This window comes from Sphaeroforma arctica, assembly GCF_001186125.1.
Source record: "Sphaeroforma arctica JP610 unplaced genomic scaffold supercont1.247, whole genome shotgun sequence".
Lineage (NCBI taxonomy): Eukaryota > Ichthyosporea > Ichthyophonida > Sphaeroforma > Sphaeroforma arctica.
The window spans coordinates 68,417-84,409 of NW_014040311.1; the positions used below are offsets into that span (position 1 = coordinate 68,417).

Sequence of the window (15,993 nt, forward strand, 5' to 3'; positions counted from 1 at the left end):
CAAGTTATTGGTTAAGACAATAACTAAGGACATCAAGAGTACTTTTCCTTTTTATTACTATTTATTTTTTTCTAAAGATAGGATTTTATGAGTCTCTCAGATTCGCCCCAGTGAAACATTCCATAGTTTTTAATAGAGCAACAACGAAACACTAAATAAAATCCCTTCGGCGAAAACAGTACTGAGAGGATCATATATAGGCAATGTCTCAGCCTCACAATCCCTCAGAATATTGCTGTTTTCACGAGGCATACCTAACTTTACTATAAGTCTCATTTCGTTTATTTACTTTGATATTTTCACGATACTTAGAATTTACCTAAGAGTAAATAAACGCGAAGGCGTTAATATCGCCTTAATAGACCGAATCTTACATGAGGTACAAAGTTGACTTTATCGTGCCTCATTTGTCTGACTTTAAATTCATTTGTGGGTACTGTGACAGTGGAGCCGGGTAGGTTTCAATGTACGTCGGGAGGTATATTCGCATTGGTATCTAGAATGTCTGTAAGTGACTCTCTGAACCCTTCTTGTTCATGCTCCGGGTCCTCTTCATGTTGTGTGAGGAGCGATTCCCATTTTGCATCTGTTGGTATAAGTGGATTGATTAATCCTGCTATGTATTGTATGGTAGAATGTCCATACCGAGAAGTATTGGTGCCTTCTTGTCTGGTAGGCCCAATACTTCAAAACACTGAGAGGTCTTCAGTTGATCCTGTGCGTTGTATTCTTGCATCTGTTTGTTCTAGTTGTATATAGTCCTGTTGCGCTCTGATAGAGAGATATAGTTCTGTTACTACACTCTTGTCCGTGCATGAGCGTTGTGCGCCCGAGTGTACTAATACATTGTATGTATTGCCATTAATTTGTATATCAATGTGTAAACGCTGGTCTCGTGGTGCGGGAAGTAAGGATAAAGGTTTATATTTTAAATCATTCGCATTTATTAACAACGTTTCTTCATCTGTATATACATTGAGCCTGTCAGCCAGGTCAATCATGTTTGCTTCCGCCCACCAGTTGTTTTAGTGCTCATCACCTTCTGTTATGTCTTCTACGTTGTCAGAGGTAATGGACAGTCTTGCTATTTGCACATCCTTCTTGGCCCGCTCCTCAGCCTGCTTGGCTTGATTCAACTTTTTCTTGAGACATTTACTGAACCGATGTGGGGCTAGCATCACCAGACAGTAGGGACATGCACGCTCTTCACGTGCCCCTTTCTTCTCTTGTGCCTGTACCACTGGCTTGTTTTGGTTGGGTGCACCGTTGTCCGGTTTATACCATTTGTGAACAGTAGTAGTGCTATTCTCATCTTGGATGGTTGTCTGTGCATTTTGACGTTTGTTATGCACTCGCAATTGTTCCCTCAACATTCGATCTCATTGGATCTTGGATGCTGCTCTTATGTTTGCCTCAGTCATAGTACGAAACTTGGCGTGTTCTATATCTGACAAGTGTCCGGCACTTCCAGCAGGTTACTTGTCTGCTCTGATTAAAGCATTCACCTGTGTTTGTTGTCCGAAGTACATAAGTGTTTGGTACCTTTGTACTTTGAGGAGTTGAAAGTGTATGGGTTTCTTGTTTGAGTTGCGGTAACGCTTCTCTAACATCACCATTGTCTTATGCGCACGCTCTGTGTGCACTTCGACGTTCAGCTTCTTGTTTTGCATGTCATTGAAAAACTTCTCTAACAGATAGTCTACTGGGTGGGGCCTGAGTCTGTCAAAAATGGACCTATTGAATTGCTCAGGTTCCTTGAAGTGCTTAGTTGTATGCATCTCAGAATCTCTTAGGCTATTGAGTGCTGACTTGGTCTTCTAACCTAATAGTGTTTCTCACTAGTGCTGGGTACTGACACAGCGGCTGAACAACTCCATGATGTCTTCACAATTTTCCATTCTAAAGTATATGTCTGTAGGCATCTTAGGAAATTCTGAAGTCTAGTAGTTTTGCAAGAGGTGGCTCCTTTATCTGGTCGCCTAAGCGTGAATTCGTGAGCTCTAAATTTTTAATGTATTGACTTAATTGAATGAGATCATATTCCTCATCGTCACCACAACCGTTGATAGCTAGATCATATCGTCGTCTGAGCTCCGCATCCACGAGTGGCATGCGTCGCTCTGGATGTTGGTCATGAATGCCTACCCTCATCTTGTGTAGAGTCGGTATAGGCACTGGTACTGTTTGCTACAACTTGGACACAAACCTACTAACCAGGACGTAGTTGCCTTGACAGATACTGTTACCCCAGCCGGTTCCTTTATTTTACCTGTCTTTAAATTTACCTATTTTACCCTCATCTTCTCGTGGGTGTCTCCACACAAGTTGGTTGTTTAACACACCTCTGTCTGTAATAACAGAAGGTTCATTAAATAATTTCCTGGTACCAACATGATCCCCGCGGAGCGGGTACCACATCTAAGATGTAGGTAGGCTGGCCAGAACCATTGCCTGGGTTTGGCTCCCCCAATGGGCTGACCCTCACATCATCCGCGCCTTCACTCCCTTTCTCCCTACCATACATGCCTGCTCTGGTTGCCGTTGACATCTTGATATGTCTACGTTGGTGTTTGGCTATTGCGGGTTATTAATAAAGGCTCTTGCTATATTCTGTGCGAATGCGCGCGCTTCACCCCCCTTGTCTATAATAATAACTAGTATAAAATAAATAAACTTTGAATCTATTTTACTTACTATTGTATTGTTGTTGCTGCGCTGTACTTCCGCGGGAAGTGTTTACCGTTCTGTATGGTACGGTAGCTTGTTGCTTTGTTGTTACCTGTATTTATGAGGGGTGAAAACGGTGTTTGTTAGTCAAGCTTATTTTGTCACGTGTGGACTTACTTGTGCTTTTTCCGTCATATGAGAAATTAATTTCTCATGTGATCTCAATGAGATGTTCGGTCCTGGTGACGTCACTTGGGGAAGTTCGGTCCTGGTGACGTCACCGAAGAAGTTCGGTGCTGTTGAAGGCCATTGTTATGTACCGAACATTCATGCCTCAGTAGGCTGTACCTTTGTTTGTAGTGTCCCGAACTTTCGTGATTTATTCCGTTTGAATATTCTTGTATTGTTAGTCCACTGTAGTTTATTCTGTTGAATATATGTGTGTACCAAACTATTGTATTATTAGTCTGTTGTATACTTGTACTGGTGTACTAGGTAATGGTAGTGTCACCCTCAATGTAGTGTGTGCTTGACTAATTGTCCTTCTGATTCCTTGAGCTCTTAGTTAGTTTTCCGTTCACAGTAATTATGCGATACAGGAGAGACTGGGGTTGTTGGCCTGTGGTACGCGTGCTCTGTACCGATAGATCCTCCCGTATGGAGGTATTGTAGGCGCCAGGCACCGAGCGTAGTGGCCTCTACCGCCTTTTTGCGGAATCCATTGTTCATGGATGTGTGACCATACAGTCTAGCTTATTTACTTGGGTGTTTCTCTCACACGCGGAGTCCCGGTATAGCTTACCGCTTCTACCGCTAATATTTCTGATGACTCTAATATCAGAAATATTCCCATCCTAATTCCAAAACTCAATATTTGATGATCCTGGGTTTTGGGATTTGGATTGGCTTTTAAATAATCTGGTCTCTAGATGCTACACTGGGGTGGTGATTGGGACGGAGGCACTCGCCCGAGACGGAATACTGGTTCATTTGGGCCCACCTGACGATCGAGTCGAATTTGTGGTCCTCGTATATACCGTGATCCGCAAGAAGGTATGTTTGAGGAGAGGCTGGGGTTGTTGGCCTGTGGTACGCGTGCTCTGTACCGATAGATCCTCCCGTATGGAGGTATTGTAGGCGCCAGGCACCGAGCGTAGGGGCCTCTACCGCCTTTTTGCGGAATCCATTGTTCGTGGATGTGTGACCATACAGTCTAGCTTTGTTATTGAAATCATCCCAAACGACAACTGGTTGTGAGTTGCCGATCTCAGGAGGATTCCTGTAATGTTCAACTCTTGCCTCTGTTGAGGAGTTGAGTGGGAGGTAGAATACAGTCATTCGAATAACAAAGCATTAGAAGAAAAGTGAATATGTTGATGAATGGAGGCGGAACTTCGATGGGTGATGCTTGAAAAGTATTACAATACTACAGTGCGAATGATGTACGGGGTTGTGTCGTGCAGTGTGGTATAAGATATGGTGCTTCGTAGAAGAACGTACATGATTTAGAACAGTCACATTATGCCAGGTTTCAACCACACATATAATATCAATCTGATCCAAAATCGATACAACATTCAAACACTTATATGTTTTCGTCGGATTTTCCATGCTGAGACCTCGTGGGTCAACAAGCGTCATGTGTTCAGGTCCTAACATTGTTCGTCTTCTGACAAGTTGATAACAGGTTCTGTATTGTTGATTTCCATGTCGTCGTTTGCATCACGTGCTTCCACTTGATCCGCCTTCTCCAAGAGTCAGGAAACTGCGTTGCATGCGGAGTCCTGGGTTGTGGGGTTGGCACGCTTTGATTGAGATGTTCTCTCAACGGGCTCTGTATTATTAATTTCCATGATTTCGTTATTTGCATCATGTGCTTCCAGTTGATCTGCCTTCTCCAAGAGTCGGGAAACCGCTGATGGAGCAGTTGGGTTGCGTGTGGAGTCCTGGGTTGTGGGGACCACGCTTTGATTGAAATGCCCTCTCAATACGCCCGGCTGTAAATTTGAGGTTCTTGATATCTACTGATTTTGTCAAAGGGTTCAGGAGGAGATCAAGGCAATTGCCGAGGATCTCAGGTGCCAAGCCTGCACCGATGTAGAATTGCTGCTTTGGCTGAATCGGGGCGCTTATTGGAGTGGGGTTTTAATGGATATTTTCGTCAAGACGTCACTTCCAGGAATCATTCGCAATTCGGTTCAAACTGGCTTCGACCTCAGCGAGATATGGTTCAGCGGAAATACAGATTCGGTCGGAAATACAGATTCGGTTCGGAAGCACAGATTCGGGTTATATTCCAGGACAGCATAAATATGCGAATTGTCATTTTGTCAATTTCCGTATTTCTTGCACATGTTGTTCAGCAGGCATGATTGCTTGATCAATACACAGTCATCTATTGTTGAGTGCATATTCTATTACATTACATTTTCCATGTAATCTGGGATTATTTGAAACCGAAGCAGAGAACGGTCCGAACATGTGTCGCCTGTGGGTTCTCCAGTAATGTATGTTTGCGTACGTGTGCGTTCCGTCTTTAAAGTTACTTCCTTAAAATTGGCTTCGACCTCAGCGGAAATACAGATTCGGTTCAGCGGAAATACAGATTAGGTCGGAAATACAGATTCGGTTCGGAAATGCATTTCGGGTTATATTCCAGGACAGCATAAATATGCGAATTGTGATTTTACCAAATTCCGTATCTCGTGCACGTGTTGTTCAGCAGGCATGATAGGTTGTTCAATACACAGTCATCTATTGTTGAAAAAGCGCTGTGCATATTCTATTACAATACATTTTCCATGTGATCTGGGGGGCTTTGAGAACGAAGCGGTGGACGATACAAAAATGTGCTGCCGGTGGTTTATTTTTCAGTACATGCTGTACGCTCTTCATTAATGTATGTTTGCGTACGTATGCGTTCCATCTTTGAAGTTTCATCCTTATATTCACTTTGGGATATAATTATCTACTTTAGACTCTCTCGCTCAAAATCTCGAAAGCACAGTTTCCAGCCATCACTGGTGCTCGATGTCGATCGGTTTGTCGCCTTTTCGCATGCTTTATTAGTGCGTAAGGTGGAAAAATTCATTATCCGTAATAGTAGAAGTGCGCCTGTTCTCGTATTCGGCGACTGAGCAAGGTTCTGGGCAACCAATGATTGCAAACTTGTAAAGTAGGAAGAAGTCACAAGATCTGCCCGATATAGGTTGCTGCCATATGATGTACGACCCTGACAATCATGAAGTCATAGCCTAAAATTAATTGCAGTTCTTAGACAGCTTATTATATTAATCATACTAGACTACCAATATGGATCAAACAGACTCTGTCCAAAACGCAGACTCGGTATATATCCCGAATTTTGAGCTATCCAGCGACAATGACAACAGAATCACCGCCAACAAAAACAAACAAACAACCGAATGAGCGAATGAAGAAACGTTTGTATATAATATGTCTCCCAAGGAAAACCCGGGCACCATTTCTTACCTCCGAACCCTAGTATGCAATCTCATCACACCTCAGAAGGACTCTCTGAAAGAATCCCAGCTGTTCCGAGAGTAACCACCGTAACGTGATGATCAAACTGTTGCCTCCATATCAATCAGCGCCTGTAAATACAGCTCGCCGTCCTATCTTCACAAACTAAGAACAGGACCCAGACTCCAAAGCTGCTTTTTGAGCCTTCCTCTCCAAACTTCCGTCAAGGACAAATTTGTCAAAGGTCAAGACGGTCACAAATTAAGAGAGCGTCATCCGTTGCATAAACAAGACAAAACAAGTTAACTCTTTCAGCTATGGAAGTCAAGGCAACATTTAAATCCTCTGCCAACAACTTGCGCGCATACTCCGCAGTGTTCGTTCCCTCTAACAGTTCGTACGGTTGGCATCACCGCCGGAAAACGCAAAAATAATAATATTACTTCAATGCCCTCGTATCATTCACCATTCGTACCACGGAAACATGCATGTCCAGAATTTCGAATATAAATGCATTCATCTAAGAAAAGAAGTCGATACCATGCCATCCTCTCGTTCACCAAGCGGATCACAGCAACGTACCTTGAAATCTCCTGTCAGGGCGCTCAAAATCAGATTTTTGAAGATTCAAAAAATATAAAAATCAGATGCCATGCCCTCTTCTCACTCACCAAGCGGACCACAACAACATACTTTAAAATCTCCCTTCAAGCCGGTCAAGTGTGGATTAGCGTACTATTTGACCTGAGATATGCGGTCCGCGATGATACATCTTTCATACACAGAACCCGGACACGCTGGAAAGGGAACCTTGTTTGCGATTTCTTTTGCGTTGTTTGTACAGTTGTTGAGATTGCCATCTAGTGGTTCGTATGTTGATGTTCGCCGGCGGTGTGCCCAGATAAGTGTGAATGCTCATACTATTTGACCTGAAATTTTGTACGGCTGGCACCATCAACAAAAATTGTTAAGAACACGCTATTTATTCTCCTATTAATCCCTGTTTAGCCAGTTTCACGTGTTTGTTGTCAACAGGTCGTCAAAAAAGTGGGGTGAGTACAGACTTTCGAAGATAAGTTCATAAAGAAAAATATGCAACTGCCACGCGTTCCTCACGTTTATTAATCAAGCGACAGCAACGCACCTTGAAATTTCCGGTCTAACCGGCCAAGCTGAGATTTTCCAATCAAAGTTCATCGAAAAAAACACGCCAATGCCTTCCACTCGTTCTCTAAGCGAACCACAGCATCGTACTTTGGGATCTTCCGTCTATCCGAGCAAGATTATGTAATTCTCAGCGAGAGAAAATACTTTTTGCCCTCTTCTCGTACACCAAGCAGAACGTAGCTACGTACGTTAAAATATCTCCTCTAGTCTGAATGCTTATATTTTTCAAAGCAAAATTGATCTGAAAGGAACACGTTGGTGCCTTCCACGAGTTCACCAAGCGGGCCGCACCAATGTACCTTGAAATCATCCGTCTAGTCGGCCAAGATCAGAATTTTGAAGCAATATCATCGAGAGAAAGTACAATTATGCCCTTCTCTCATGCACCAAGCGTACCGCACCAACGTACTTTAAAATATCTCGAATGGCCTGTCTGGTTCTGATTTTGAAAGCAAAGTTGATCTAGAAAGAACATGCTAGTGTCCTCCACGCGTTCACCAAGCGGACAATTGCAACGTAAGTTTAAATTTCCTATCTAGTCGGCCAAGATCAAAATCCTGAAACAAATTTTGTCGAGAGAAAATACGATTTCCCCCTCCTCTCGTACACCAAGCTGACCACAGCAACTTAAAATATTTCGTCTGGTCTATATGGTTCTGATTTTCAACGCAAAGTTGATCTAGAGCGAACTCGACCAATACAATGTAACAGTCGGCCAAGGAAAGATTTCTGATCAAAGTTCATCGGGAAAAAAATACGACAATGCCCTTATCTCGTTCTCTAAGCGGGCCACGGCCACGTCCTATAAAATATTCCGTCTAGCCGACCAAGATTGTATAATATAAGCAAATCTCATTGAAAGAAAATGTAGAGTACGGAGAATAGCTGAAAGGTATGACATAAAGGATACAATAGACCTTTTCTCAAGTACGGTTATCTTAGCTAGGAAAAGTCCCTAGTCTGAGAGAATCGAGCTGAATCTTTATTTGGGTTTTCTGATTCACCAGTCTCAGGTTTCTACTTAAGTGTCTCTCTCACACGCGGGGTCCCGATTTAGCTTACCGGTTCTACCGCTGATATTTCTGATGACTCAATTATCAGGAATATTTGGATTCGGACCCAAAACTCGGAATTTGATGATTCTGAGGTTTTGCGTTATGGATTGGCTTTTATATAGTCTGGTCCCTGGATGCTACAGCCCCCCAACTTTGTACTTCAGAGCATGTGAAGGAGTTTAAAGTGACCGCGAAGTACCAGATTATTTCGAGGTTTGATTTTTTTGGTACAGGGAAAAACTTGTCCCTTAGGGGATAGATATAATAGAAAAACATGCCACCAGCACCTATTTTTATCTATTACCCAATTATTTAATTATACTATGACGGGAGTTCTCAATCACATTCATCGGAGTCAGTCTTGACCTGTGCTCTCGGTTGATTTTAACTTGGCTCAGAACAACCTAGTCTGTGGATCCTTCTGGCATATTGGCGGAGCATGCTTCAAGGTGAGAAAAGTGGGAGAAGTTCCCCGCCTCGTGCGCTTCATATTTCTCACTGATCTTTCATCAGTGATCGTTGCTGTTGATTTCGTTGCCCTTGATTGCCTTCGTTTGCGTCGAATGCGTTGACGAACTAGTCATCTGCGATGTCTGATTTATGCGTCCAGGTACGCTCCCCGTCTGTCTATTTCAGTTTCGGTCTCGAATACACGAACAAAGAACCATATATTCTCTATCTGAGTGCAGACAGTAGCTTCGCTAGCGATGGCACAACAAGACAATTCACTACCGGGCGAGTGGTCATTATAGCAGGTGCACCGTTCATGTATGTAACAAATTTACAACGGCTAGTAACCATGCCTACAGCAGAGGCAGAATATGTCGCACAGTCTGATACAACCAAAGACGCAGTATGGACTAGGAATCTCTTCACGGAATTTTACATTCCGCTCGTAGAACACACCACCATGGAACAGGGCAACAAGTCGCACTACTATTGGGGAATGGTATCACGAAAACCCTCCGCACTAACATGTCGACCTACGATATCATCACATCAGAGAACTCACATCGAACAACACCATCAAGTTAAAACAGATACCATCAGAACAGATACTCAGCAATTTTTATACGCGACCAACTAATGGTTCGGACGCCAGTATCAACTTAGTTCAATTCATAATAAAGTTACATACCTGTGGCGATTCGTATACGGATTCACTCGCAGGATAAGAACAAATTTGCAAATTTTGCAGCCTACAGGCCCCACAGGGCCCACATACCAACACTGCCCTTCAGCCTTCATCAGTCTTCAGTCTTTAGTCTTCAGTCTTCAGCCTTCAGCCTTCATCAGTCTTCAGTCTTCAGTCGTCAGTCGTCAGTCTTCAGCCTTCAGCCTTCATCAGTCTTCAGTTTTCACTCTTCAGCCTTCAGCCTTCATCAGTCTTCAGTCTTCACTCTTCCGCCTTCAGCATTCATCAGTCATCAGTCTTCACTTTTCAGCCTTCAGACTTCAGCCCTTGACTGTAAAATTGAAGGGAAGTGAGAGACTACAGGTCTCAGGCCAAATTTTACAACAAGAAACTCTCTTTAACTTATAGAAGTCATCAGAGTTAGTTCACTCCCGAAAGCTAATCAAGTTGCTTAAATTACTCCCGAGAGCTGAGTCAATACTTAACCGACTCCCGAGAGTAGATTAAGTTTCACGACCGACTCCTGAAAGTGAATCAAGTCTGCCAACTGAAAATAACTGCGTTCATATACGAGTCACAACTTATGCGGAAAGGCATCATATGATCAGCGTGAGATTTAGTTGCAGAGATATCGAAATAGAATACCATCGGAGTGTTAAAGTGTTCTGCAGAAGGTTTCTCATACTGACCACATGAGGTTTTGCCCTGGCCAGCCCAAGCGGCCAAACACTAGCACAAACACCTTAGGTATAAAACCAAAGTAAAGGTCATTTAAAGTCTACTACATTGCACTCTAATAAATAGGTACTAACGGGATCCATCACCTTGGATGGACGGCATGTGATCGAGTATCGAGGAGAACTGATTCTCCTCGGATGGTTGTACTTGGTTATTGGAAGTGATTATTCCTGAGCATTGACCTTTTTTACGAGTCTAATTAGCTCATCACTTCAAGGTTACAGAGAAAAAAATAATACCCGTTACCCTCCCTGCATACTATTTTGTATGGTCCGCCATATGGTACTGTCATTTTCTTCATTCCACATAACGGACCACGACAATGTTCACTTCCCGGAAGTGTACATACTTATTTTGGATTTTTTTTTCTCGGTCGTATGCTGCACATATCTTCTCTTTATATTGCACAACATTAGTGTCTAGTTGTGCCTTGATTGCCTCTTTTAGATTCTACAGTCGCTCTTACCATGATAGGGATAATATTATTTATTTCAAAAATGGCAAGTATGTATGATACAATGTATGAACATATGGTATGGCTCTCATAGTCGCTGTAGTGGTTCAGGAAAGATTGATGGGAAGAATTGGACAGTAAATTCCCGTTTGAAGCTTGGGCCAATTGAGTCGACAATGGAAGATATGTGCTGAGTCAATTCGGGCCGGTGTTGACAAAATACTATTACTATCGAATGTTCCATATATTCGCTTGCTGACCTACTAGGTAGAGTACCCACCTCTGTGGTACGGATCGGGTCTGCGCCGTGTAGTGCCGCGGAATGGGTTAGTGTAGAGTACGAAATACCGAGAAGGACCAGATTATCCGTCATAATCCGGTCGAGAAGCGAGGATGGGGGTAAGCAAATGCCGCACCAGACCACTGACGAATTCGGTATGTGTTGGCTGGCCTGGATCGGAAGTATCATAGTCGGAACTAACAAACGCGATGATTTGGTGTGAAATTGGATGCGTTCACTTCTGTTAGTCCGTGAGTTGGTTTTGTCCTATGTTGGTACGGCGAGAGACTACGTTTTGTGTCGGCGCTCGTTTAATGACTTTTGAGAGTATATTATTGACATATTCAGTACCTTTGTATGTCTGTATGATTTCTGGGAATCCATGTTTGCACAATATTGGTACCAGCGCTCTTGCTACAGTGGCTGTTGATTTGTCCATTATTGGTCTGAGTATGACATATGATGAGTATGTATTTAGCCACACTAATACGTATATGTGACCTCTGTTGGAGTCGAATAGTGGGTCTATGGTGTTCACTTGGACTTTGTCGCACCTGGGAATGCGGCTGTGATTGATTGTCAGGGATTGAATCCTTTTCTGTGAATCTTATTTTTGAGGCACGGTACGCATCTTTCATTGTATCTGTGTACCTGTTGTTGGATTTATGGCCAATCGTGTCCATCTGTTTGCAATTTATTTACCGTTTCCTATGGTGTGTAATGTCCCAGGTCGTGTTATTGCTCGATGATGTGGGTGCGTGTCTCATATCCGGTCTCATTTGATGCATCCCTAGCGTTAACTGTATCATTCCCGCCTTGTGTCAAAGTATGAAGACTACACCCCTAATTTCGAGACTTTTGTAACGCCCCATGGGGTCTTGCCTCATACTTTCGTGCTTTCTTTGAGGAATGTGTTGTTTGTGTTTTCCACAAGCATCGGGTCTAATTACAGTAAAGATAGGAATTTCGGAAATCACATTGCGTTTGGGTAGTACGGTACACATATCGTGATGCTGATTGCCTCTTCAATAACTTTTCGAGGACATCCGGTATGAGTTTCCATGGCGGGCTTGCCAATGCATTTACTTCCAGCACCCACTTTGTAGGAGCGCATTCAGTTCTTTTGTGTAGTATTTATCTGTGTGTGCATTGTGTGCCGATGCAAACAGATCTACTGTAAATTTTCCAAACCGGTTTTCAGCTTCTTTATAGAATCTAGAGTGTAACAAACATCCTGGTTGTGTGCATGTTCGTTTTCAAAGTGGTGTATTCTTAGCTGGTGTGTGTTGATTTGTTTGCATCTTTCAATACATCCGACAGTTTGGTATTAAATATGTCTTTGTGTAGACGGGAACATGTCCTTGCCTAGGACATGTATGATGGAGGAATGGATGAAATATTTTTGCTATCCACTTGGCTAGCATTGGGTGTAACGTCTGTTAGCTGTTCATTTGCGTGAGCGCTTTATGATCGGTCCAAAGTGTTTTGTCCCCTACTTTTTTTTTTTTTGGAATATCCTGGCTAGCCATAGCAGGAAGTATAGGCGGTACCAGAAGTCTCGAAGATTTGGTCTGTACCGGAATCTGGAAATCGTATTTCAGCAGAGTGATGAGACGGGGTATGAGGAACAATAATCTATCGACCAGTACTGGATGGGGATATATTGATGCCCGCTAAAATATACTCTATTGTTCGTACCAGGCACGAAATGAGAACATTGCATATTCATTGTGAACCAAGCACCGATTGTAAACTGTCACAATCAGTGATGAATTGCTCATTCTTGTTGCTGCTGTCTAGCTTTCCTGACGTTCCCTATAACCACTTACAATACTACACTCTGCCGTATATGTTGCCACCCCAGCAACGATAGTGATTGATACAGACATATTATCTATTATTTCGTGCTTGAGCAGATAGGCCACGTACATACAAATATAAATCGAATGATAGCCGACGAAAAGGTTCCATCAACTCGTGTCCTTATTTGCAGATAATCTGAGAAAGTCAGCTAGATTACTCGCACCCATATTTGCGGGCTATTTGCATGGTCTCGTTGGTATTTTTGGTCGACAATCTAATAGTTGAGCATTGCGCAACGCTAACGGAGTTGTTCGCTATAGAAAAGTGTACAGCAATGATCTTCACTGATTCTCGAACAAGCTATACATGGCATGACTACACAAAATACCCATCCAGCCTGTTTGTCGTCCGTGTATATAGAGCTTTTAATATGCGTGCGATCTACAAAATACTTTCCCGATTGAAAAGGAAGGCAAATTCACTCGTCGAGGAACAAGCCAGAGAAGTTTAAATCAACTGACTATGCAGCTAACCATGCGAGACCGAGGTTCAGTTCTGGCCCTAACTAAGTACATGGAATTATCCATGACGAGGAGCATTGATACATAATTCACAACCCGTCAAGGAGCAAACCAAAGACGTTTAATCTACTGACTATACAGCTAACCATGCCAGACCAAAGTTCAGTTCTGGCCCAATTTGAGAATATAAAAGTCTCCATGACAGGGAGCATTGATACAGACACATACAGCTTTGGTCTAATGTTTGAGTGGATAGGCCACGTACAAGCAATGATAGATCGCACGAGTACTGACTAAAAGTGTCCTATTGACGCATGCTCTTCTTTGCGGACAACCTGGGAAAGTCGGCGAGATATCTCGAACCGCATTTGCTGACTATTTGCGTGGTCTCTTGATGTTTTGGGTAGACCATTTATTATGCGAGTACACCACTGTGTATTGTTCGCTATAGGAAAACGTATAGCAATGATCCTTACTGATATTAATAATAATACACCACTCGACAAGACTGTTTCATCACGGTAGCTGCAAAACCATATAGAACGAGAATGATTCATGATTTGAATTACATACATTGCTAAGTTATCACATAAATACTCTGTCGATATGTACTGATATATCACATTTCAAATATGACGTGTAATTTGGTGTTTGCTACTGATTTATTTTCAGTTCAATGTCATCGGATTGTGGGAAGGATTGCAAATTTAAGAAGAGATATATAGAGACGGCGAAGACTGATGAGCAGTTCATCTGTAGGGATTTTCTGTTCTGTTCAATGTCATCGGATTGTGCGAAGGATTGTAAATTTAATAGGTAATATATAGATAGACGGCGAAGCTTTACGAGCAGTTCAACTAAAGACAAACATTTGAATGCAGTTTTCCATTTGAAACGTTTCAGTGAAGAAAGCTCGGAGGTTGTTCTATCACAGTCGCGTATTGCTATTTTTTTAAAGCTTGCTCCAACACTAGTGTGTATAAATTGTAGGTACATTCAATGATCGATACCGGAACTATTTTCTTTAAAGGTGCTGTTTTTCGACCGGCAGGGCCGTAAGTGAATTTTTCTCTCGAATGGTCGGATAGCTACAAGCAATTGCTTTAAAATTCAATTAAGAAACCGAGGTGTACATTTTGCTATATGAACAGAAGTCATTCACGGTTGTATATCAGGATTATTTGCACGACAGGGTTGCCTTTTTAACAAAAGTACGGGGTAGTAGGTTCGGGGTTTGTGCTGGATAGCTCAATTGATCAAACAGAATATCGATCCACAACTCTTAGGTGCTATATATCGAACTTGACACGTTTAGAGATTGGTTATACCGACATCAGCTAGCGTTTGTGATCACAAACACCGCGCAAGGCAACAATTGATGCATTTTTTTCTGCGACCATTTCATAGAATAAAAGAACGTTGACGGAGTTTATATTACGCGCGATACTTGAGGTTGTAGGAAATGAATACTCTGAGCAATTGAGCGAGAGGTCGCCGCGGGTAAAGTGCTTTTGAACCCAGTTCGCCAAAAAATGTGATACATCTCCTGATGATTTACGCATAGGTAAGTGTCATGCCTTAAAGAATTTATAGAGCATGCCTTAAAGAATTTATAGAGCATGATAGATGACTACAAAGTTTCACATGTGTCACATGTGATGTGCACCTTCACTACAAACAATTATGTGAGCAGTCGGTCTCATAAGTATTAGCACGCAATATAGCTTATGATATGTTTTGTTTCTCATCGAAGCTGTAGTGCGGCTCACGGCTGACATTCACGTTCTGTGGTAGACAGAGTATTAGTAGAATATATCTCGGGTGCATCAATTTTAGAACGCTTAGGTATACTTACGATGGCACGCCCGTTCAGTCTTCCAATACGTTTCACTGAAAACGTTAACGGTTAGTCCCATAACAGACAGTTTTGGATGACAAGAGAACAAATAAAATCTGCACGACAATTGATCACCACTCGTAAGTGACATCATCGATGATCACTAAAACTGTATATATTCAAAACATTACTGTTTGGCATCTGTCGCATACTGGCATGCTGAATATCATTCTCCAGTATATACGATACCACGCCTCGATACGCTGCCTGCCGAGATTGTTATGGTAAAAAAACTTCTATACCAAAATACTACTCTGGATGTAATTCTTCCGTGCCCGTCTGCATTTTGAGTATCGTACAGTATATCTCTTGGCGGTTACTGTCGTATATGTAAGCACATACTACAATTCTGTGAAACAATCATGATCGTAATCATATACACCGACCAATAGGAATTCAGATGCGGCAAAACGTCTTTTGCACAATGACGAGTCTATATTTTCACACACGACTTGTCAGGCAACGAATCGCTTGTTTATCTACGAGTTGTGTCCGACTTCTGTCACAACCACATAACTACCTGTAGAGGTTTGCTATAAGATACTTTTCTCTTTTATATTAGCTAACGTTGAAGGTAAGAGATTACGTAGCGACTCTTTTTCAGCTTCCACCGTGTCAATTTGCGCTAGACTATGAATTTAATCCTATAAGTGGAGTAATTATAATGGCCACAATCTCTTGGGTTCAATTGTCTCATTGTCATATCAATCCACGTGTCTGTCCTTGGAGTTGATATGCCCCTGTCTGTACACACACGAATTTTGTGAGCACTTGTTGCCCTATCCGTGGACTC

At 42.4% G+C, this 15,993-nt stretch overlaps 3 protein-coding genes across 3 annotated transcripts; all 3 read right to left on the reverse strand.

Annotated features, from left to right (window-relative positions):
* Positions 1–1,025: 1,025 nt before the first annotated feature.
* SARC_04423 (hypothetical protein) lies at positions 1,026–1,373 on the reverse strand (the record flags this gene model as incomplete). The annotated part of the gene is made up of 1 exon (XM_014301755.1): positions 1,026–1,373. One exon carries the CDS (start codon positions 1,371–1,373, stop codon positions 1,026–1,028), a length of 348 nt encoding a protein of 115 aa, XP_014157230.1.
* A 102-nt stretch (positions 1,374–1,475) lies between these two features.
* Positions 1,476–1,778, reverse strand: SARC_04424 (hypothetical protein; the record flags this gene model as incomplete). The annotated part of the gene is made up of 1 exon (XM_014301756.1): positions 1,476–1,778. The coding sequence occupies one exon, from the start codon at positions 1,776–1,778 to the stop codon at positions 1,476–1,478; it is 303 nt and encodes a 100-aa protein (XP_014157231.1).
* A 1,798-nt stretch (positions 1,779–3,576) lies between these two features.
* On the reverse strand, positions 3,577–4,005 carry SARC_04425 (hypothetical protein; the record flags this gene model as incomplete). Its single annotated transcript, XM_014301757.1, has 1 exon — positions 3,577–4,005. The coding sequence occupies one exon, from the start codon at positions 4,003–4,005 to the stop codon at positions 3,577–3,579; it is 429 nt and encodes a 142-aa protein (XP_014157232.1).
* Between the last annotated feature and the right edge of the window lie 11,988 nt (positions 4,006–15,993).